This window comes from Solanum lycopersicum, chromosome 7 (assembly GCF_036512215.1).
Source record: "Solanum lycopersicum chromosome 7, SLM_r2.1".
NCBI classification, from domain to species: Eukaryota; Viridiplantae; Streptophyta; class Magnoliopsida; order Solanales; family Solanaceae; genus Solanum; species Solanum lycopersicum.
In genome coordinates, this window is record NC_090806.1 from 64,625,692 (window position 1) to 64,648,821 (window position 23,130).

General features: G+C 31.0%; 3 protein-coding genes across 4 annotated transcripts; all 3 read right to left on the reverse strand.

The window, feature by feature from the left end:
- Window positions 1-628: 628 nt before the first annotated feature.
- On the reverse strand, window positions 629-3,932 carry LOC101250231 (tyrosine aminotransferase-like). Of its 2 annotated transcripts, none has more exons than XR_742389.4 (7): window positions 3,427-3,932; window positions 2,337-2,676; window positions 2,026-2,244; window positions 1,736-1,795; window positions 1,211-1,363; window positions 1,017-1,126; window positions 629-928 (listed from the first exon to the last, which is right to left on the reverse strand). XR_742389.4 is itself a non-coding variant. In XM_004243326.5 (7 exons), exons 1-7 carry the CDS (start codon window positions 3,699-3,701, stop codon window positions 810-812), a joined length of 1,260 nt encoding a protein of 419 aa, XP_004243374.2. In that variant the 5' UTR covers window positions 3,702-3,932; the 3' UTR covers window positions 629-809. The 2 variants fall into 2 exon arrangements, 1 of the variants encoding a protein (XP_004243374.2); XM_004243326.5 differs by having other exon boundaries at window positions 1,017-1,110.
- Window positions 3,933-5,330: 1,398 nt separating this feature from the next.
- LOC101249935 (S-alkyl-thiohydroximate lyase-like) lies at window positions 5,331-9,265 on the reverse strand. Its single transcript, NM_001329957.1, has 7 exons — window positions 8,936-9,265; window positions 7,561-7,900; window positions 7,260-7,478; window positions 6,955-7,014; window positions 6,662-6,817; window positions 6,488-6,581; window positions 5,331-5,946 (listed from the first exon to the last, which is right to left on the reverse strand). Exons 1-7 carry the CDS (start codon window positions 9,214-9,216, stop codon window positions 5,828-5,830), a joined length of 1,269 nt encoding a protein of 422 aa, NP_001316886.1. The 5' UTR covers window positions 9,217-9,265; the 3' UTR covers window positions 5,331-5,827.
- A 6,858-nt stretch (window positions 9,266-16,123) lies between these two features.
- LOC101249658 (nucleolar GTP-binding protein 1-like) lies at window positions 16,124-19,899 on the reverse strand. Its single transcript, XM_004243324.5, has 3 exons — window positions 19,534-19,899; window positions 16,539-18,623; window positions 16,124-16,412 (listed from the first exon to the last, which is right to left on the reverse strand). Exon 2 carries the CDS (start codon window positions 18,586-18,588, stop codon window positions 16,546-16,548), a length of 2,043 nt encoding a protein of 680 aa, XP_004243372.1. The 5' UTR covers window positions 18,589-18,623; window positions 19,534-19,899; the 3' UTR covers window positions 16,124-16,412; window positions 16,539-16,545.
- Between the last annotated feature and the right edge of the window lie 3,231 nt (window positions 19,900-23,130).

A 23,130-nucleotide genomic window follows, 5' to 3' on the forward strand; every position in this document is an offset into this window, starting at 1 on the left:
GGCTTTTAACAGCCGCAGTTTTTGGTAATACTTCAATGGAAAAATTATGTGATATGACAAGACTTAAACCAACTATAATTATCTATTTTAATACTCTAGTTTATATTCTTTCTATAATAGTTAATACAATACTATTTTGAAATGTATAACAATACTTGTCTTGATTTTAAATTTATTTGTTTTTTATTATATTTTTCTAGATATTGTTTTCATTATATTTAAAGAATGATATAATAAAATCACTATTCTATTTATAGTTTCATAAGAAGAATGCAAAGTCAATACTGGATAAGTATTGTTAGACAAAAGAAATATGGTATAGTAAGTTGATTTCAAATGGAGTTTAAAAATAGACTTTTAAAACTTGTGGTATAAAATAAATCATTAATGTTTGTGCGGGTATAATTCATTTTATTAAGGGTAAAATACATATATTAAAGTTCAACTATTCCTAAATATAGAAATAAGTCATTCTTTTTTATACGGATTAAAAAGAACAGTAAATCACATAAATTTAAATTGAACAAAGAGAGTAATTCTTTTTAAGTTGTTACAAAATAGCTAGATTTTATTTTTGCGGTATGTATGATTGTCGATGTAGGTACATATGTATGATTATACGTAGGCATAACACATAAATATATCTTTTAAATTGATAAATTTTAAAGTTGTATAAAATCGAACTAGTAGACAAATCCATCTTATAACTCGAATTGTCATGTAGAAATCATCATAACAAACTCTTACAACTTTTATTAGTATTTGTTTTGTGTTAGACTTGGACAAAGTTTGACAGAAAGAAAAATGGCTTATTGTTGTTTGGCATTTCTGAAACAAAAGGCTTTGATCCTGCTAAGGCCATCCTCAAGAGCTGAAATTTCCACAGCAAATGTAACTCTTACCCAATTCTTCAATCCAAGTGCTTCTCCTGTAATGCATTGAATTTATCAACAATGCTCGTAAAATTTCCTCTACATATCGATAATGTTGTAGAGTAATGCAACTTAAGAAATTACCGGGTAGAACAATTGCAGATTCCTCTCTAGCAAGCCTAGTGCAGAACTCCATATCATTGTCGATGCCTTCCAGCAATGACATGTTTAGTTTTGCCTGATAGAAATGATCGCTAATAAGACTATATATTCAGATTCGTTTTCAAACTAAATCTTAAAAAAAACTTATATTAAGACTAAAGTGTTTATAGCAATACCATAAGAAACATGGATCCCTGTGACTTGTATGGAGTAAAGCACGGAATCTCCCTTAGGCCAGCATAGCAAATGTCTGCTGCTTTTCTCAGTAGGTTTATGATATTTGAGTAGAAATCTTCAGGTGTTTCAACAAGAATACGAGGAATAGCACCCTCGAGAATGAAAGAGAACAAGGTTAGATACTTGGATTTAGTTTCAATTGTTTGAAAGCAATATAATACAAATAGCACAAAAATAATTCATGAAAAATAATGTGTATCACGAGAAACACTACGTGATAATTCAGAAATATGGGGAAAAATATTTGTCTGTATAATTTGAATGCTGATGCAACCCGAGTATCTGGAATTATGCATTCGTTGTTGGCACGAAAATGTTTTGGCAAGATATCATCAAACATTGTTAAAGTACTGTTAGCAGAGTAGTTTTCCATGTTTTTAAGGTGATAACATTTTGCTTGGTCTAACATTTCAGTTAATGGCATACCATATCAAATGTTTTGCATAAAAGCTTGTATAATATACCAGAGTGAATGTAGGAGGACCAACACCGATGTTGAGGTAGTTCTTGATAGACTCCGCAACCTGAGATCAAGAGACAAAAAGTATGATATTTAACTCTGCATATGGATGTTGTATTTGTGAAGTATATATGAAACGCAAGTAGAAATGTGTGGTTTCACGGTGTAAGTGATAGGCATAACTGGAAATCTAATACTTGCTATTTTGTTCCAAGATTCATATATATTTGTCACTTAAAACAAGAAAGAAAAGGTAAATTTCTTCCATAAGAATTTCCGAGAGAGAGAGAGAACCCCATGTTTTTGAAGGATGCCATTGGGATCACACATCACGATCCATCCAAATCGCCAACCAGGAACCATCCATCTCTTTGATATGGAGCCAATTGTCAGAATAGGTGCAATTTCTCCATAGACGCCCATTGGCACAAACGGATTACTACTGAACACTAGATGACCGTAGGCTTCATCTGATATTACTAGCATTCCAAGCTTACTTGCTGCCTCTGCAATCTGTTACTCTCATTCAAGAAACCAACAATTAATGAGCATATCCAAAACCACATTTAACAAAATAAACACGTCTAATGTAACGATGAAACAACCTTCTTCAAATGCTCTCGCTCGTACACATTCCCACATGGATTACCGGGGTTTATAACAACCATGGCAACAGTTTTATCATCTGCTAGAGCTTCAAGCCCATCGATGTCCACCTCCCAATCCTGCTCAGGGAGAAGATCATAGTGCCTCATTTCAAGACGGTTAAATGTGGCAAGTGCTTCATACGCTGGATACCCTGGTCTAGGAAGCAAAATATTAGCACCAGGAACAGCAAGAGCTGTAATTAGGACATCTATTCCATGCTTTGCCCCAGCTGTGACTAGAACATCATTTGGCGACAATTTATATGGATAGTCACGAGACAGATATTCTGCAATTGACCTGGTAAATGTTTGAAACATCAACATTACTCGAATCGTTCTTGCCATTGCAGAGTACAATTACAAAGTTCAATGCACTTATCGTGCAACACAATCAAATCATAACTATAACCATTACCATCACGGTTTAATCCTTTTCAATGGAGAGTAATTAATACTAGGGTGCAGTTTCCTTATCCTACAACCTAAGATGATAGTCTGACATTGATTAACAACGTCAATTATACTAGTCGAGGCTAATCTCATATTTTCTGTTGAGATCTTCCTCGAAAGGGCTATTTAAGCGGAATGTCAACTCAATAACCAACAAAATCATCATGATATATCCAAATACCACAAAAGAAAATGCTAAATAATTACAGTTACAACAGAAACTCAACCCTGTACATGGTTAAAATTACTTTTTATCGTATATATATATATATATATAGAGTAGATGTTGATACCCTTCGACTTCTTCACATTTATACTTCTTCATTTTTCCAAAACATCTAAATGAAAATCTTAGCTCCCGCCACTGAGCCTCAGGAGAAGTAAACAAAAATTAATCAACTCCTAGCAAACCCCAAAACAAATTATAAAAGCCCCAATCCCTACCCTCCATACCAATTATACGACACTCTTCCCATTTTTTGGTACCCTAACCCCCGAAAAAGGAATCTCAATTGGTTGACTACTCGAACTTTGAACTAGTAATTTCACTCACCGATTTCTCCTTCCCCTAAAAGTTACAAAAAGAGTTTAGGATTACCTACTGGCGTGGAAAATATCAGGGTTTCCACAATATCCATTGTATTTCGCAGATTGAAGTGCATCAACAAGAGCATCCTCTGATACTTTACTTGTTCGAAAACTTGGAAAACCACTAGGATCTCCATGGCTAAGAGGGATTACACTTTTTGTATTATCATTTTTGTTAATGTTTTTATTTAAGGTATTGAGATAACTTCTAATAGTGCAAGCTGATGCTGTCTTTGCTTCTTCTTTTCCTTCGAAATTCCATCTCCATTTTGAGCTAACTTCCATTTCTACTATGATTGTTTAGCAGTAGCACAATTTTTCTCTCACTTAAAGAGTTACTCTCTCTCTCTGGCTCTTTTTGTTTTTCAATAATGGAGTGTTTGCTAACCGTAGTAGTACAGGAAATTAATCTAAACTTAGGTGTGTTTGGTACCTTAAAAAATATGTGTGAAAAATGCTTTTATATATTTTTAGAAGGAGTGGAGGTCGTGTATAAGGGTAGAATATTATTAAAGATAAGGTATTGTTTTGCTGTACGTAAGTTTATGCTTGTAAGTATTTTGTAGTTTTTGTCTAATATTGAAGGTAGTGTTTTCGATTATCATAATATTTATTTATTTTTTTGAACTTTGTATTATTTTTCTTATTAACGATTAAGTTTTCTTACATTTTCTTTTTTTACTTAGATTTGATTCACTTGAATCGAGAGTCTTTTGAAATTAGTACTTCTATCGCTTAGAAATAGTTATGATATTTATATACATCTATCTTTCCAAAATCCAACTTAGTAAAATTTCACTAAGTATTATTGTTATTGTTGTCGTTTGATATGTAAATTTTAAATATTATTATTTGAAAAACATTTGTATAATATAATGTGGGGTGATGGGATGGGTATATTTATCTCCGAGTGAAAATGAGATATGTTAGAAAGTGAAGAAGATATACTTAATATAGAATATTACTTTTGAATCTGATTTTTTTAATGGAGAAGTTATTTTTCATATAAGTATCGAACCTAAGTTATTAATCAAAAAGGGAAATGCTTCGCTCAAAAAAATTATATTTAGAAGGGGTTCCTTATGCTTAGACAATCAATACTAACAGTTAAATGTAAAAGAATGATATTCACAATTTAATAGAGATACAAAAAATATTGGGCAATTTCTTTTATTACCATAGTTATAATGAATAGAATTATTGAATAGTCGTTGCTAGTGAGAGGTTGATGATAGGTTTTTTATGTTTGAGAATAGATTCAGCTGAAGATATTTGTCACAGTCTTTTGGATCCAAGTCAACGCAATCATTCATCACAATGAATTACTAGACTCCGTGTCACTGTTACATAAAAAAATTAATAAAATATAATCTTACATGACTTCCTTTTAATAAAAAAATTATAAAATTAATTTTTCACTTTCGTTATAGAAGATAGGATATGTGTGGGCCAATTAGGAACATATGAGTCACTTTTATAATGAAGGTATATTAGCTCTAAACAACAAAGTTGAAGTATATATCAAACCCTTTTCTCAAAATATTTAGATGTAATCTGGATAAATATTATAACATCATATCCGGTCCCCTACTCTTTGACACGAACCCGAACCCTTTATCACATTTCAAAATAAATTCATTCGAAAAATATTTAAGCAAACCAAATATAAAAAACATAAAACGTTCCAAGAGTTTGTAGAGGATTAGGAGGTGAATTCTAGACATATTATATACTTACAAGGCAAAGAATGGAAATCTAGAACTTCTAGAATGAAGTAGTTGGTAAATAAATAATCTACCATCATCACCTATGAAGGTAAGTGGTTGATTTGAGTTATTTATGCTCCAAGTAAAGATTGAGTTTGCAAGTACTTATCAAACGAATTAAATTACCAGAGTGTAAGGGCAAAAGCAATTGAGTATACGAATTGTAAGATCGAAGATGATCCTTACTTGGCAATAATAAAGTTTAAAGTTGTGAGCAACCAATTGCGCCCAACAATATTCAACAATCTGCACATTTCACAAACACTTGTTCTAGCTTAGCTAGTAAAAGGTTATCTTTACAAACACATTCACTAGTGATGGTGCATTGTTGAAAATCTAGCCAACTTATGTATGAGCTATTGTACATAGACCACACCAAGGGTCAACGAGTAGTTGAAGATCCATTGCCACTCTGTGTAGCAGAGATATCCACCAATATTATTTTAAAGTTGAATTCAATGAAGACTTATAAAAGGAAGCAGAATTTTTTTTCAGTTTTTGAGTACTCCAAACTCAATATTGCAGGTTGTCTCTTGACGAACTAGTACCATTGGTCATCGGAAGAAAACATCTGATTTCATCTTGCAGCGTCCTCCATATCAGGGGACCGTAACAGATATCAAAGGTTGTTTCTCAGACAGTAGCTTATTGTTTCTTAGCATGCCTTTTATAGAAAGCATTTAGTCTCTGGAAGCCATCTTCCAGATATGATGGCTCACATGCAAAGGTTATCCTGAGCCAATTCTTGAGTCCTACAGCAACACCTGCACCAAGAGTTATTGTCAGATATCTGTACACAGCATAGCAACACAAAACTTCGTATTCATATGCTAGCTCTTACGAGTGACTCTACATGCAGTGAATTAATGCATTAATACGAGAAGTACACGAATCTTACATACATAAAACATGGTTACATCTATGGAGACTAATAAAATTTGGCAAATTTCTGCTTTTGTATCAGTTACATTGATAATCAGACATGTATATAACCCAAGAAAATGATCACTAGCATGGCAGATCTTACGTATATGGATGAATTCTATATGTCCTGTAGGAACTTTCTAAATTGGACGCGATTAAAGGCGTGTCTGACATACTAAAAGAATTGAATGACATTATGACCCATGATTACAAAAGCTATAACGACTAAACACGAATGAGAAGCATTCCAAGACATTGAGAAAAATAAAGGAATTTGAAAAGATAGTCCTCCTAGAAAGGGACATTTGTTCAAGTAAGAAAATCTGTCTACTGTTCTCGACAGAGTTTGATTAGCTTTCTAAGAGATTTGTTTTCTTTTACCTGGTAAAATTATCAGAGATTCTTCCTTAGCCAGCTTCGCGCAAAAGTCCAGGTCATCTTCAATGTCTTCTAAGAGATTCAAATGAAGTTGAACCTACAAGAGGGAAAAGACCTATATTAGACAATTGATTACAACACAACTTCTAACTAATTAAGCTTCCGTTTTTCTCATACCATCAAAAACATAGATCCTTGAGGTTTACTTGGACAAGTGATGCAAGGAATATCCTTGATTCTCTCATAACAAATATCTGCATCTTCTCTTAGCATATTTACTATTTTAGAGAAGAAATCGTCTTTTGTTTCCTGAAGGATCTGAGGAATTGCCCCCTGTCGAAGTAAGAACAAAATGAAACTAGATAAAACAGTAAGGGATGTGGAAAATTACACCTACACTACTAAGTTCTTAGTTTACACAATACAAAGAGCTGCTAGACCAAAACAAAATTCAATTATAAAGAGCGAACCTGAATAAATGTTGCAGGATCAGTAGATATATTGAGATATCCCATAATGGAATCTATGACCTGAAAATAAGAAAACACAAGATAACAACATACATATCATTTCGCTAGAAAATAATCTTATCCTCCTTTTAAAGAATGCTAGTCAGTCTCAATCAAATATTTTACACGACATATGTAACAAAGCTGCCAATGACATACTATCAGTGTTCTACATTTCTTTAATTTATGGTGAAGTGCTCTTCAACACCTAAATTTGTCTTTATAAGTGAAATCTAAATTGTATGTGGAAGCAGTAGAGGAAGTACCCCATGTTCTTTAAGTATGCCGTTTGGATCATTTGTAACAAGCCAACCAAGTCGCCAGCCTGGGACAATCCACCTCTTTGATATGGATCCGAGTGTAACAACAGGAGCAATCGATCCAAAGATTCCCATGGGCACAAATGGTTTACTTCCAAAAGCCAGATGAGCATAAACTTCATCAGAAATAACTAAAATTCCAAGCTTCCTTGCCGTTTCTGCCACCTAATAGAAATTGAAACACCTCTTTATATTTATAATGACTTAGGATATCAATATCATAACAAAAAAGGGGAAGTACGCATACCTTCTTCAAGTGTTCTTCTGAATAGACATTGCCACAAGGATTCCCAGGATTAATAATGACCATAGCCACAGTATTTTCATCGGCCAAAGACTCAACCGCATTAAGGTCCACCTCCCACTCCTTCTCTGGGAGAAGATTAAAGTGGCGCATTTCCATTTGAGTAAATCCACCCCAAGCTTCATAATAAGGGAATCCAGGACTTGGAAGTAGAATATTTGCGTTTGGACGTGCAAGAGCATTCAAAAGTATTTCAATTGCTTGACCACATCCACTTGTTAAGTAAATATCATCAGGAGACAACTTGTATGGGAGATCTTGAGAAAGGTATTCTGCTACAGCCCTTTTTCAGAGAACAAACTAAATGAATTATTTTGAAGATCATGAATGATGTATCCAACAAATAGCTCTAAAACTGCTTCAAATTCGTCTACGCCATAAATGTAAACACAATTCTATGTAGTTAAGATTAATGTTCACAACGGAGACAAAGATCAACAACTATTTGACAAACAAAAGTTGAAGGTTATTTCAAAAACCCTGGGGAATCAGCAAAAACCAATCAAGGAAAATAAAGACAATGGACCACTTACATTTAATAACAGATAGAGTATACAGTTTAAGTTATGGCCCTCAAAAGCACTTTTACATCTTTTTCCCATAACTGTGGAGGATATTTTTATAAATAACTATTTTTATACCATACATGCCATTTTAATACACCAAACCAAACAATGCATAAGAAATAATCTATGTACAACTAATGCAAGCACAAATAACACAAACAATACTAATACAAAATTGTTAATACATTTACCCTAAAACTGTACAGTAGGAATAAAAAAGGCCCTACCCAGTACTGTTAAGTATAAACAAAGGTGACCCTCAATTATTGGAACTTTAGACTAGATAAAGGTGCACTTATAAAACTTGAGACAGAACATTAACTTTTACCAAAAAATGTCAAAATACCAAGAAGTTGACATGCGTTAAAGAAAAGCTAAAACTTTAATCTAGCTAAACTCTGAAAAAAGAATAAGATGGCTCTGCCATAGGAGTGGAGCTAGAGTATTAATTCCAGGTTCAACATAAGCCATAGCTTTCAGCCAAAACTCTATATTTGTGTAGAGAAATCTACTTAGTATGTACTAATAACTTGTCTAGATCTAGTAAAGTATCTTTCTTAGGGCCTATTTGGATGGACTTATAAAAAATTGAACTGTTTAAAAATGGAGAGTGCAACTAAAAATAAGCTAATCCAGACGAGCACTTATAATCCAAAACTCAAAACTAAAAAATTCTGAAATAATTGAAGATAATATCAGATTTCAAACTCTTAACAAATCAAATCAATATTGTTCGATTGAAAAATGTGTACCGTCTAGCAGGAAGGATGCCGACGGTGGATGAGTAACCGTTGAACTTAGCAGAACGAACGGCATCAGAAATAGCATCTTCGGCGATTGTTGTAGTCAGAAAACAGGGGAAAGCAGAAGGATCGCCATGGCCAAGAGGGATAGTGGGTCGGGTATCAGCAGGGTCAACACAACACCTCAACTTGTTAAGAACACTTCTTACTGTGAGATCCGATACACTTACCAATTTTTCATTCTCCTTAAAGTTCCATCTTCTCATCCCTGTAGTCGTACCGTTCTCCATGCTTCTTTTGTGGCAGTGAATTTGCAGATATGGAGTACAAAGTAGCAATGGGAATAGAAATAGAAGCCAAAATATAAAAAAGACAGTAGTGGTTGAAAAATGTGTCCACCACTATATTAACATAATAAAAATATATTATTTTAACTTTAAATATAGAAAAAAATTTGAGAATTAAAAATAAACAAATATAGCCAAAAATATAACAAACGAGAAGTACTAAAATGGTCACAATTATTTGTGCAAAAATATACGAACACCATATTAATTTTTTTTCCTCCAAAACAAAATTAAATTTCTATGGTGGTATTTACGTGGAGAACTTGTATTTGACTTCGTCAGTTAAATCCTCCTAATTGTTAAATTTGCCAATGAATATTTACTCGACGAAACACAATATTCTATTTCCATCTTTTTTTCTCATCTCATCAGTAGGTGTATAATACAGCCTTACAATCAATTACGTCAAATTTTATCGCTCCATCCGTTTTAAAAAGAATAATCTAATTTGACTTGAAATAAATTTTTTTTAAAAAAAATTACTTTTCTTGTTAAAAACTAAAGTTATGTCAAATGTATCAAAATGTCATTAATCTTGTGGTCTTAAACATGTCACATGAAAATTTAAAGTTAAAGTGTTGACTAAAAAAATTTTTAAATAGACAAAAGGAAATAGAGTTATTCTTTTATAAACGAAGAGAATATTATTTTTTAACGACATATCATATTATTATTTATTATTTTATCTAAAATTATATGATGTATTTCATTTTCTAAGAGTTAAACAATTTAAATTGATATAAAATTTTTAATTTTTTGAAACGAGTTTATCTATACTGTAAACTAGTAAAAGTATAATAAGTTGTCATAATTGACCATTCAAAATATTTCAAATAATATATGAAAATTTACAGTAAAAAATAAATTTGTTTAAATTTTAAAATTCAAAATATGTCACATAAATTTGAATAGAAAAAATATTATTTGCGATGACAGATCCAAAATTAAGTACATCAAAAGATGAACAAATAAGTGTCAAAAACACACCTAAACTATTCAAACTAAAAAGTGACAGTTTAGATATGAAACTCAAACTTTAATAGTTAATATATGAAACTCACAAAATTTTAATCCGTCCCGCACTACCCTCTTAACATTTTTTTCTATTTCTAACCAGCCTCGCCCGCCCCATCCCCCTCCACTTATGTTATATTGATTTTTTTTTTCTTTTCTTTATTATGTTATTTGCTAAACAAATTTTATTTTTTTATTATGTTTTCTTTAACGGTGAAGATCTAGTTTAATTATTTTCTTAGTTATTGTTTTGTTAAAACACACAATTTTGTTAAAACAGTTCATAAATTCTATTATGTTTACAAATCATTTCAATTAAATTTCATGAACTAAAACCCATTACATAAATTAAAATGTATCAAGACAATAAATAGGTTAAGACCCAATCAAATTTAAATTTGATTGGCCAAAATAGATTGAATTAAAACGTAATAGATAACGAGTTAGTTATGGATCATAATTCAATCCGCCCTAATTTTTAATATGAGCGCATACATTTTCAAAGGAAAAACATAATTAAGTAAATCATAGATTTAAGAGGTTGAGCTTTAAAAAAAAATAGAGTCTATTGATGAAAAAACAATAGTCAACCTTGCACAAATTAAACAATCTGCACATTTCACAAACAATAGTACCTTCTAGCTGAAAGTATACCTATGTTATATAACCCTCGTTATGAATGAGATAGACTATATCTTTATATTAATTACCATGTAATTTGCCCCTATGAAATTGTATTGAACTTGCAAATAATTTTTTACTAATTTTTCATGCTTTAACAATAATGAAATATAGGTTCTTACAAAAAATATTAGCAATACTCCAATCTGAAATTGATTATCTTTTATTATTACATAACTCAAGAATCTCTAATGAATGAATTATACACAAAACAATAAATTATTGATTCTTAAATCAATATTAAAAGAAAAATAAAGAAGAAAATAAGCATATATATACAAAAACATTTTATAATATAAAAAAATTATTTAATTTGCTATAGATTATATAATTGTGATATATGTCCTAGAAGAAAATTCAAGAATTTGTTAACATATTTCAAAAGAAATTGCGCTTGAACATGAAAACAATTATAATTTTTAAAACTTGTATAATGAATTTTTCAATTGATAAGTGAGAAATTTTATTTCTATGTAAAAATAAATAATATGTAAGCTTATATATAGTACTTTTAAGTTATAGAATTTAATATAGAATAACAAAACGTGAATTCTTGAAATTGAGTACAATAATTATTTTCTGAACAATGAATATACATACTATATGTGTATATGTTCAATATAACTGGAGACAATAACGTTGCAGAAACATAAACAACAGTGTATAAAACATGTACTCAAAAATAACAATTAATATAATATGCATAAATTAATGAGTGTAAAAAGACATATCAGGATATATAAAAATAGAATGAAATTAAAAGAAAAAAATCGAGTCCACTGGATGCACAATGTCCCCTTAAGAAAACTATTCCTCTCCAATACCAAAGGTTTAAAGAATTACATTATCTCAGGATGAAACCAATTTATTCACCAACTTATTCATAAAAAAATACACGAATATTTAATTTTACAGAGGTAGAAGAAGAAGATCAAAATTTTGTTGTTTTAAAATGAGAGGAAATCCCTCTATTTATAGACAACAAAGGGTAGTGTGAGCAAGTGTTTATTTTGCCTTATCAGAAAGGTTACAATTATTTGGAAAAATTGCAATCCTTTGAAAAGTTCACAATTTTTCATTAAAGTCGAAACTTTTCATAAAGTCACAACTCTTCATTAAAGTCACAATTTTTCATAAAAGTCGCAACACTTCATTAATCAAAAGTTGTGACTCTCCATTAAAGTCGCAATTTTTCATAAAAGTCATATATTTTCATGAAAAAGGGAGACAAGTTTTGAAAATAAATAAATTTAAAAGAAAATTTTTGTATATGGTGGTGACACCACGTAAACGGACTTAAGATTCTCTTTTATATAAATATATAATATTAATAACATGAATTTCGTAAAATCGCGAAAACTAATTAAAATAGAATACATACTAATCTTATCAGTATCTCTTTATACATAATAACATGAATTTCGTAAAATTGTGGAAACTAATGAAAATAGAATACATACTAATTTTATCGGTATCTCTTTGAGGTACAAACTAGAAAAGGTAGATCATTTATTAAAAACACCATATTTAAGGGTTAATATAACTCATAAGTTTTAATACATTAATTAGTATTTTGAAATTCGATGTATTGTGAACAAAAGTTTCCACTATAATTTCATTATTCTTAAAAAAAAAAAAAACATCCTAAAATAATAATAATTAAAATCTTTGATTCTCAAATCAAGTATTTTTCTGTGTACATTAAGAGAAATGGATAAATATGAGATTAAAAAGAGCGAGATCCTTGTTTTCTGGAAGAAAAAATAATTAGGACAGTATAAGTCTGGCGATGAGACATAATCTGTAACGACCCGTTTAGTCGTTTTGAGCAACAGACTTCAATTCTGGAAAAACTGGCAGAAGCGACGGACCCCACGACGGATCGTCATGGGCACGACGGACCGTCGAGGGGGTCTCGTCCCAAAATACTTAGAAAATCTGAAATTGGGTACTGAAAATCAACTCTCTGAACTTTGTGACGGAATGGCAGGACGGACCGTCACAGACCCTTGGTGGAAATTTGGGTCTCTGAACTCTGCGACGACCTGCAGGACGGACCGTCGCAGGCACGACGGCCCGTCACAGGTTGCGCAAATCCCAGGCAGAGTCGGATTTCTGGTGAATTTTTAAGGGACGTTTTTGGGCTATTCTTTCCTTAATTATAGATTTCGTGGGTTTATGTTAATAACTCATATTCTTGAGGGTTAAAAGAGGTAACCCTAAGCTAATTGGTGGGATATTATTGCCACCTTTTATTCTTAGTTATATACTAATTAGGGTAAAAGAAAGAGGGGGGAATAAGAAAAATAGAAAGAACAAAGAGAGACAGAGAAAGAGAGAGAGAAACGATCGAGAAGAAGAGGAAAAACGCCAAGCTTTGAGGATTAACTTGCTTGATTTCAATTCTTCGGTGGAGGTAGGTTATGGTTTTCATGCTTTCATAGTAAACTCTTAATAGAGAATGATATGTATTGGTAGTATTGTAAACCCTACTATATGCTTAATTGTATGTTTGCATGAATATGATGATGTGATTGTGATAACTTAAGTATGATGAAAATATTGAATCCCAAATCTTGAAAAGAACTTGAACATACATTATTAATAATGATGCCTTGGTATAGAGAAGGCTTGATGATTTACAGAATGATATTTAGTGGATCGGAGTGTCACGTTCCGACACATGTAGGGGATCGGAGTGTCACGTTCCGACACATGTAGGGGATCGGAGTGTCACGTTCCGACACATGTAGGGGATCGGAGTGTCACGTTCCGACACATGTAGGGGATCGGAGTGTCACGTTCCGACACATAGAATTAGGGGATCGGAGTGTCACGAACCGATACAAGAGGAGGAAAGATAATGAATCTTGAAAGATGTTAATATACTCAATCTAACGAACATGATTCCCAAATGAGTATGGTAGTGGGGCTTGAGTCCTCATGTGTGAATTTGATGGTACTTATTGATGATTATAGTACTTGTTGTTGTTACATGTCGAGTTTATTAGTTGATTTATGATAATACTTGAGATATACTGTTCCCTATTTTGAGTTGGCCGATGATATCTACTCAGTACCCGTGTTTGTACTGACCCCTACTTTTATTGTTTTCTTCTTGTTTAATTGTGGAATGCAGCAAACGTGCCGTCATCTTCGACTCAACAGTAATTCAAGCCAGTCTTCGTCACATCGGAGGGTAGGTGTGGGTGCCAGTCGCGGCCCGGTTTTGGGTCGTGACATAATCTGCGCTTCTTCACTTTTACAAACGGAATGAAAGAAGGCGGGGTATTCAAAATCGAATCGAAATCGAAGTCGAATCGATAAAAAAGTTATTAGTTTATAATATTAAGTTATTGGTTTAGTAGTTTTAATAACGATTTTGATTTTTTTTTGTTATCGGATTATCGGTTCTTAACGGTTTGAAGTTTTTTCTCAACGGTTTAACTGATAACCCGATACTAAATTAAATAATTATATTTATACCATTTTGTATTGAAAGTCCTCGACTTAGAGTTTGATTTCCTACTTTTATTTTTTGTTGTCTCAAACACTTGGTTATTCAACAATGTAAAAGTGTTTGTTTTTTACCAAGATGTAACATGTGAACTCAAGTGCATGATTTATTTGGTTTGTCATCTTGTTTCTAAGTGATTTTCAATATTTTTTCTTGTGTCGAATCTTAACGGTTAAACCGATAATCAAATCGATAACAATGAAAAATCGATTAACCAATAACTGATAAGTCAAAATCTTAATGGTTCCATAATGGTTTAGCATCTCTACAAACCGTTAACTAATAGAACAACCCAATAAACTTTAAAATTCAACCGAACCGATCGATAGGCAGCCCTAACCGAAGTTGAACTTCGCCTTATATAAAATGAAAATATAGTTAGGTAGAATTTTTTTTGGAATAATCTACACTCGAATATTTTAATCTTAATATAAAAATAAATAAGATGTAATGTAATTTAACTTTTCAAAATCTTTGGCCAAATCACACACTTACAAAGACACAAACAAGCAATGGTCCATTTTTATTTTTACGACAGCAACTTGATGCCCACCACTGCTACCTATTTTCGAAAAAATGACAAAAATAATCCCTTCTATTTTTGGGGCTAAATTTAAACTTTTGAGACAGTTTTAGCTTTTTATATTTTGTCAAATTTGAATAAATATTTTTTTTTATATATCACTTTTAAAAAAATAAAAATTTTGCCATGTTCTTCCTTAGCATTAATTAAATTCCCCTAACTACTTTTAAGGTCTAATATTAAGCATCAATTAATATGGATAATTTGATAAAAGAATTATGTCAATCACGGTCTACTAGACTGTTTTTTCGTGAGGAGAAAAAATATTTTTCCTAAAATGATTATCAATTTTCCGGTGTTTGAAAAAATATTTTCTCTAAAAAGACAAGTTAAGTTTCTTAAATAGGAAAAAAAAATATGACTTTTCATTAGGAAAGTAGCGAAAACAAGTTTGCCGATGTGCTTTTTTATGCTCATATTGTTATTTCATCCATCTCAATAATTGAGAGACTTATTTACTATGAAATTTAAGGGGGGAAAATGTAATCTAATTGCATATTTAAATTATTACATTATTATATTAAAATTTAATACTGAATAAAAAAATATTTTTCTAACAACTCAAGTGTATAATAAAAATAAAAATAAAGCCAATGTTGTAATTTGTGAAATAGGAATAAGAATTTAACCAACTTCTTTTATCACGAGTTGAGTCCCTGTAGTCTTGTTTTTTGTTTAATCAAGTCCTATGAGTTGTCTTTATTATAGCACAAGTGGCAGTACCTTGTCATTTTCAATACTCCCTCCCTGACTTCCTTACCTTTTTAGTCAATCTTAAAAAAATTACATATTTCTATATTATATAACAACTGAACTATAAAATATTCATTTTAAAGTTAATGAAATGATTTTATACCATACAAATTTTTATTCCTTTCTTTCTTAAATTTCATGCCGAGTCAATCTACCTCACGTGAGACAAAAGGGTGTAGTAACTAGTAAGTATCGATTTAGTTATGGTTATTAATAAAGACTATTGCCTTTGTAGTGTTCCATTGTATAAAGAATTCAATGATTAAAACATAACAAAAGTATAATATTATATGAACAACTAGTTAACAAGGCAGCAAAACAGAGCTGCATCTCAAACTCAAATTTAAATACTTAAAAATCTGTAGTCTTGTGTTGCCATAACAAAAGGTTGAGTCTTGACATGTTGCGTATATCTTATGTTAAGGTAAAATAAAAATTAAGTTCCAAAATTGCACAACAGAGAGCCCAAAATAAGCTGAGGTGAATTGGCATTCCAACAAAGGTTCTTTTTTTGTATGTGCTTCCATCCACCACCCAAAATTTTGAAACAAAAAGCATCTTCATGCATCAGCAAATTTCATGACCACACATCTATGAAGACGACAACCAAATAAGACTTTTCTTAAAAGGCAAGAACGTTATAGTGAAAGCATATTCTAAGACCTGTAAGGCTGTAATACATCACGGAATGAACTTAGAAGGGTGTGTAAGATATACCTGGTGACTACCGCCTGTCAGTTTTGCCACTTGATCGCTTACCAGAGAAGAGATGTTTTGGTTTCAGAGTAGGAATGACTCTATCAGACTCTCCCCGTCGAGCATCCTTGTTTCTCTTATTAGCAGAATTCTTAAACATCTTTATAGCCTTTTCCTTCTGGGGTTTGTCCTTGAAGCCCTCCCCTGGAACAAATTCACTTCGAGGTCGTGACATTGACCTTGATCTTGACATGGAAAGTGATCTAGATCTACGTTGCTTCTTGCTAGGAGTAATCTCGTCTACATCCATTGCATCATTACCAATGTCATCTCCACATTCAACTGATCTCTCTCGCTTACGACCCCTTGATTTACTTCGGGCTCGATTGATAGCTAGAGTTGGATCCAATCCCAAAGCAGATAATTGTCTTCCCATTCTTTTTGAAGTAAACTCCTTGTCTTTATCAAACTTTCTAGGTACAGTGGGTCGGCTCTCTGCGGTGCTCTTCTTCATTCTATGTTGTTGAATGAGCAAACTTTTCTTTTTCCGGATTTCAGCTAATGCTGCTTTTTCTTCAGGGGTAAGCTCTGCACCGTCCATCTCAAAATCATCATCTCCTTCTTCTTCCTGACGAAGACCTTCTTCTCTCTCTAATTCTTCAAGCCTTTGTAAGATATCAGGGTCAACAAAGTCATAGACATTGTGCCCATCTAAAATTTCAGGCATTATATCTTCCTTCCACTCTTCATTTGCTAATAGATAGTGCTTCCTCAAGCTCGCGGAATAAACACCAGCACCTCCATTCTCATTCTCCAGATCTCTCTCAAGCTTCTTTTTCTGTTTCTCAGCATCTGCCTCGGCCTGCTTCGCTCTGGCTTCCAACACTGCCTCGGGTATGCATGGTGGCCTCTCTTTCTGGTCACGTGGTTTTGGCATAGCAACATGGAAACGGTTCAAGCAGTCATTCAACTTTTTCGACTTCATTTTCAACTCCACCCTTTGATTCAATAACCTCTCACAAGCTGCATTCTTTACTGAAATTACACCATCTTCAGTCAAAGTGCTCATAGTTAAAAGCACACCTGCTTCATCTGTTGCCTCGCCACCTTGACCTATCACTGTCTTCATAGCTTCGTCTTTCATCTCTGTGACTAACTTCTTATCTTCCTCAGAAATCCCATCTAACGGCTGCAAGTCCGTTTTGTTGCATACGATCATCAACGGTTTGTTCATAAAAAGTGATTTGATGCTGTGGAAAAGAGCAGCCTGTTGCGCAATGCTATAGCCACAAGACCCAGAAATATCAAGAAAAAATAACACAGCGGCCCTCAGATGTGCAAGAGCTGTAATACTGCACATTTCTATGATATTACGATCTTCAAATGGCCTATCCAAGATCCCTGGAGTGTCGATCACTTGATACCTCAAATATTTGTAGTCAGTATGGCCGACAAACAAGGACTTGGTAGTGAAGGCATAAGGCTGCACATCCACATCTGCTCTAGTAATCTTGTTAATGAATGAACTCTTTCCAACATTTGGATATCCACAAATCAAGATGGTTCGAGTATTGGGATCAATCGAGGGAAGTCTTGCCATGTGCTGCCTAATCTGCTCCAAATAAGCTAAACTTGGGCCAATGCGCTTTATAACAGTGCACATACGTCCAAGAGCCGCAACTTTCAGGAACTTGCACCGGTAGAGTGAGTCACCATATTTCAACAATTTCACATAATCTTTAGCTACTTTAGAAATCAAATTTCTAGCAGTATTAATTTGGCCAAGGGCAAGCTTGTAATGGTCTTTGTTGTAGAGAACATGAAGAAGGTCCCCATAGAAAGGATGGATGTCATCAAGCCTAGGGAACTCATCAATAATGGTGGAGAGCTTGTCATAGAAATTCTGCTGCGTATATTTCACTTTGCGCATGTAAAATTGACGTATACGAGAGATAGCATATCCTTTGTGCACAACAGTAGGAGTTTGACGTTGTGTGCGAGACAGAATGATATCAACAAAGTCCTTCCCATTAGGAACCACTGTAATCTTCTTAAAATTGTACTGCACCATCTTTTATAATCTCAATTTGCACTATACGGTTGAGACTGCATTGGTATACACACAAAAACAAAAATAAAAACCATCAACCAACTGAATCTCTCTCAACCAACCAAACTCAACAATTCAAATTACATAAAATATCTCCCATTGAAAAGCTTACCAAATGTGTCTTAAAATCCTTAGCCTATGAAAACATATACAATCAAGAAAAAGAACTTTTTCAGCCTCTACGCCCAAATTTTTACAGCTAGACCATACCATTATGTTTGTCCAGTCAATGCCCTTGGGCACATTTGGTCGGGGAACAAGTTATCCCGCAATAAATTATCGCAAAATTAGTTATTCCGGATTGTTATTTCAAACTCAATGACTACGTACAAGTTATACCTAGATTACTTTTCCAACCCCATTTGAGATAAGTTATTCCACCATCTTATCCCAACCAAACATAAAGATAAATTCATACTAAAAACAATCGCCAGATTCGAAACTCCATTATTTATCCCTCATACCTAACGAACCATAATATAAATACACACATATATATACACTATTATGATATGCATTACAGAGGAAAATACCAGATTACAACGCATAGATAAGTTGTCCACGCTCAATCTGGGATCCCAATTAAACATGAGATAAATTCATCCCAAAATTAATCACGAGAAACGAGAACGAGCCTTAGAATCTTCAAATACTATTATGACATGCATTACAAATCAAAATGCCATATGACAACATATAAATTCTACCCTAAAATCTGCCCAGATAGAAACACCAGCTCACCTATTACTTCATTGCAAGTAAGTAACTACTGTTAGAGGTTTTTTCATATATTGAATCAAATTCAATGGCGGCTCAACCCTAAATTCAGTTCGCTCAAATACAAAAACATACCGAAAGCGGCTAGATAAAACGAATAATCAAAAAGAAGATGAAGGAGATACATACATAAAAGAGAAGCAGCCGCTGATGAAGGCGATGTAAAATGTTAGTATTAATTGTGAGAAGCGCCGTATTAACCCATAGCACACATTGAAGAAACGAAATACCTAGTAGTAGTGACTTATTTGAAGAAGAAAAAATTGCGACTTTAGTCCTTGTATTATTGTATAATTCTACTTTTAATCTTTTTTATACGTTTGATTATACATTTAACCTTTAATTATTTAAAATTTTGCAATTTTGATTCTTGAAGCTAAAGAAATTCAACTATTTAACCGAATGATTACTTAAACATATATATATAAAATAAAATAAATTGAAAGATTGGTGATTTTAAATCTTTGAAAAAATATGTTTACGAAAAAATAAAATGTTAAATTTTTTAAAAAATAAAAAGTATTATAACACCATTGTCCACCTACTAAACTCTTTTATGTGTGAATATATTTGGTCTTAATTAGTAATCATTGAAAATGAAAAGAAGAACGAATTGTTGATGAATTAAAATAGAGCAATTATAGAAATAAATGGAGTCAATTTATATATTTAAGGTAATCATTATAATTGTATATGCTCTAAAGATATATAAAATATAATTTTAATTTATATACATATTCTTTAAGCATTTAGAACCACCAATACTTTATTTTATTATATACATTTTGAAAAAGTATTTACGTTAAATAGTTAACTTGGACAAAAATGCATACTTGAAATAATTGACAATAAAATGCGCATAGTCAAGTAGCACATGAACTAAAACTAAAATGAAAAAAAGGCCTAAAATATCCTTAAAGTATTAAAAATGGTATAAAATTATCCTCTATCCATCTATTGGCTTCAAAATACACTTGTCATCCACCTTTTGGTTTAAAATTGACTACTTATTTAACGGTTTTATATTTAAACTATTTAAATATTTTTAAAAATACGTGGTGCTCAACTATTCGTTATAATTTAACTTTTTAGTATAATTTATAAATCAATACATTACCCATCCATTACTAATTAAATTCCTTTTAATAAATCCGTCACATTATTAATGCAAGCTACTGCCAATTGATTGTTTTTAAAAATTATAGAAGTAAATTATCATATATTTAAGTGGCTAAATAAAAATCACCGATAAACTTAAAAGTCTGACTATGTTCATCTTAATTATTCTTACGTCTCAATTATGTGATGTTATTTCATAGATAAATTTTTTACAAAATAATATATTAAAGTTTTAAAACAAATCATAAATATTTCTAAAATTATATTTTAAAAAAGTGAATGAATTAATTTGGGATGTATTACTTCTTTACCTTTAATCATATATTTCTAATTCAATTTTGAAAGAGAATCCTATTGAAAGTCTCATCCTAAATAAGCGGCTCAACCTAAATATAATTGGAGCTTAAATTCGGACTCGAATAATTTTGGATGTCATTTTCAGGAATTTATAATTTCATGGTGTTTTAGTAGTGTTTATGACGATTTTGATATTAAAATTGAATTATTAATTGAGTGAGGTTTAGTTAGTAATGAGTGGGTAGTGAGTTGGTTTATAAATTATATTAATAAATTAAAATTATAATCAATAGTTGAACGCCAAATATTTTAAAAAATATTTAAAGAGTTTAATTCTAAAACAACTAAAAAAGTGGTCAATTTTGAACTCAAATGTGAATGACAAGGATATTTTGGAGGCAATAGGTGAATGAAAAGAGCATTTTGAAACCAATAGGTGGATGGAGGATAATTTTGTACCATTTTCAATACTTTAAAGTATTTTAAGCCTTTTTCCGAAACTAGAATTATGCAATAAACAAGGACTAAAATTGTGGTTTTCTCATAAAAAAAATATGTATTTATTGTTAGTATATTCTCTTTGCCCAACACTATTTCTCCATTATTGACAATTAATACAGAAAAAATATTTATGTAATTATAATTAAAAATTGTTGACGGTTAAATTAATAATAACTTTATTTCTTAATTTATCTGTTTCATTTAAATTTGAATCAATCATGTTTTCATTTTAATTTGTAAAATTGTCTTCACTTTTATGATATATTTATTAAAATTTAAGCTCAAATGATCAAATTATCAAATAATTTAATATTAAAAAATATAGTCTTAACAATCGACTCTTAAGGTAACAAATTGACAATCACTATAACAATGATTTTTGTAATTAAAATTATTACAAATTATTATATAAGTGAAAAATTATACTACTATTGGTTCATACAATGATACAATTTACATTTTAAACACTTTTGAGGATAATATTGATAGTTATGTAAAAATTAATATATTAAAAAAGTTTTTAAAATTACAATCTAACAGTAGGTCTTTAAATATTTGTATTGTTGTATGACATATAATAATTTATATATGTTTATTCTTGTCTTACAAAATATTACAAGAAAAAATATTGTTCATCAAATCAAAAAAATAATTAAATCATAATCAACAACAATGATTTTTTAGAATTCAAGAGAACAAACTATAAAAAAAAAAAAGTTAAATAAAAGTAATTTTTTTTTTCTAAATTTTGGCTTTAGATCACCCATTCCACTAAGATACCCTCAAATTCAAAATAAAAAAGAACAAAATTGCGAAAGTTTAGATAAAGTTAATAAATTGAATGATGTTATCTGAGAGATCTAATGAAATCGGTGGTCACTATTGCATGATTCTCAACCATGCTATATTTACCAAATACAAATATAATTGCCCTTATTCGTGAATATAAAAAAATGAAATTATTTGTTAGAAAATTATAACTTTTTATTTAGTTTAATTTTTTATTTAGTTTATATAAAATTTGTATTTATATGTAAAATTCTTAAATATAATATGAAAATATATTTAAAATGTGGAAACACTTATAATCTAATTTTATTAATTATATTTCTTAACGCAAATTATATTTCATATATTTCATGAAAAGTAAGTTTAAACAATCAAATATTATTTGTAAAATTATAATTAAATAAAACAATCAAATATTATTTGTAAAATTATAATTAAACACAACTCGGTTTTTAAGTCCAACTTCAATTGTTTCAAAATATAATAAAACATTAAAACAATATTCTTACATATATGCAAATCTAAGACGATATTATGTCACTCTATTTTGAGATATTGATCTTTCAAGAAAAAATATTAATTATGGAAAAAAATTATTTTCATCGAATATTTACGTCAAAATCTATTGTTGCTACGTGATTTAATGAAGTAAAACACATGTTAATTATTTAAGGTTAAATAAAATAAATTATAACATTAAACACATGACATGTATATATTAAATTATATGAACATCCAATATAGATAAGTTTCACCCGTTTTAAATATATTAGTTGATTTGAGTGATTTTGCTACTTTTAGAGGTTACAAATCATATTTAGAAAAAGTACCCACATATATTAAATATTTTTTTGTTCGAGAACATGATCAAAGAATGAGATTCCATTTTTTTAAAAAAATAAATAATGTGAATAATATTAGAATTTTATGAGAAAATTGTAATAACTCTAATTAATTGACTACATAAACTTTTAATTTATAATTTATCTTTTTTAAAAAAAAAAAAACTTTCAATTTATT

Excerpts from the sequence above, each read along its gene's own strand:
- LOC101249658 (XM_004243324.5), bottom strand. The coding sequence starts at position 18,588 with ATGGTGCAGTACAATTTTAAGAAGATTACAGTGGTTCCTAATGGGAAG.
- LOC101249935 (NM_001329957.1), bottom strand. The coding sequence starts at position 9,216 with ATGGAGAACGGTACGACTACAGGGATGAGAAGATGGAACTTTAAGGAG. Across the intron at positions 7,015-7,259 it reads GCATACTTAAAGAACATGGG|GTCATAGATTCCATTATGGG; the intron begins GTACTTCCTCTA and ends TCTTATTTTCAG. Across the intron at positions 6,818-6,954 it reads ATCCTGCAACATTTATTCAG|GGGGCAATTCCTCAGATCCT; the intron begins GTTCGCTCTTTA and ends TTACTTCGACAG.
- LOC101250231 (XM_004243326.5), bottom strand. The coding sequence starts at position 3,701 with ATGGAAGTTAGCTCAAAATGGAGATGGAATTTCGAAGGAAAAGAAGAA. Across the intron at positions 2,677-3,426 it reads GATATTTTCCACGCCAGTAG|GTCAATTGCAGAATATCTGT; the intron begins GTAATCCTAAAC and ends AACATTTACCAG. Across the intron at positions 2,245-2,336 it reads AGCGAGAGCATTTGAAGAAG|ATTGCAGAGGCAGCAAGTAA; the intron begins GTTGTTTCATCG and ends TGAGAGTAACAG.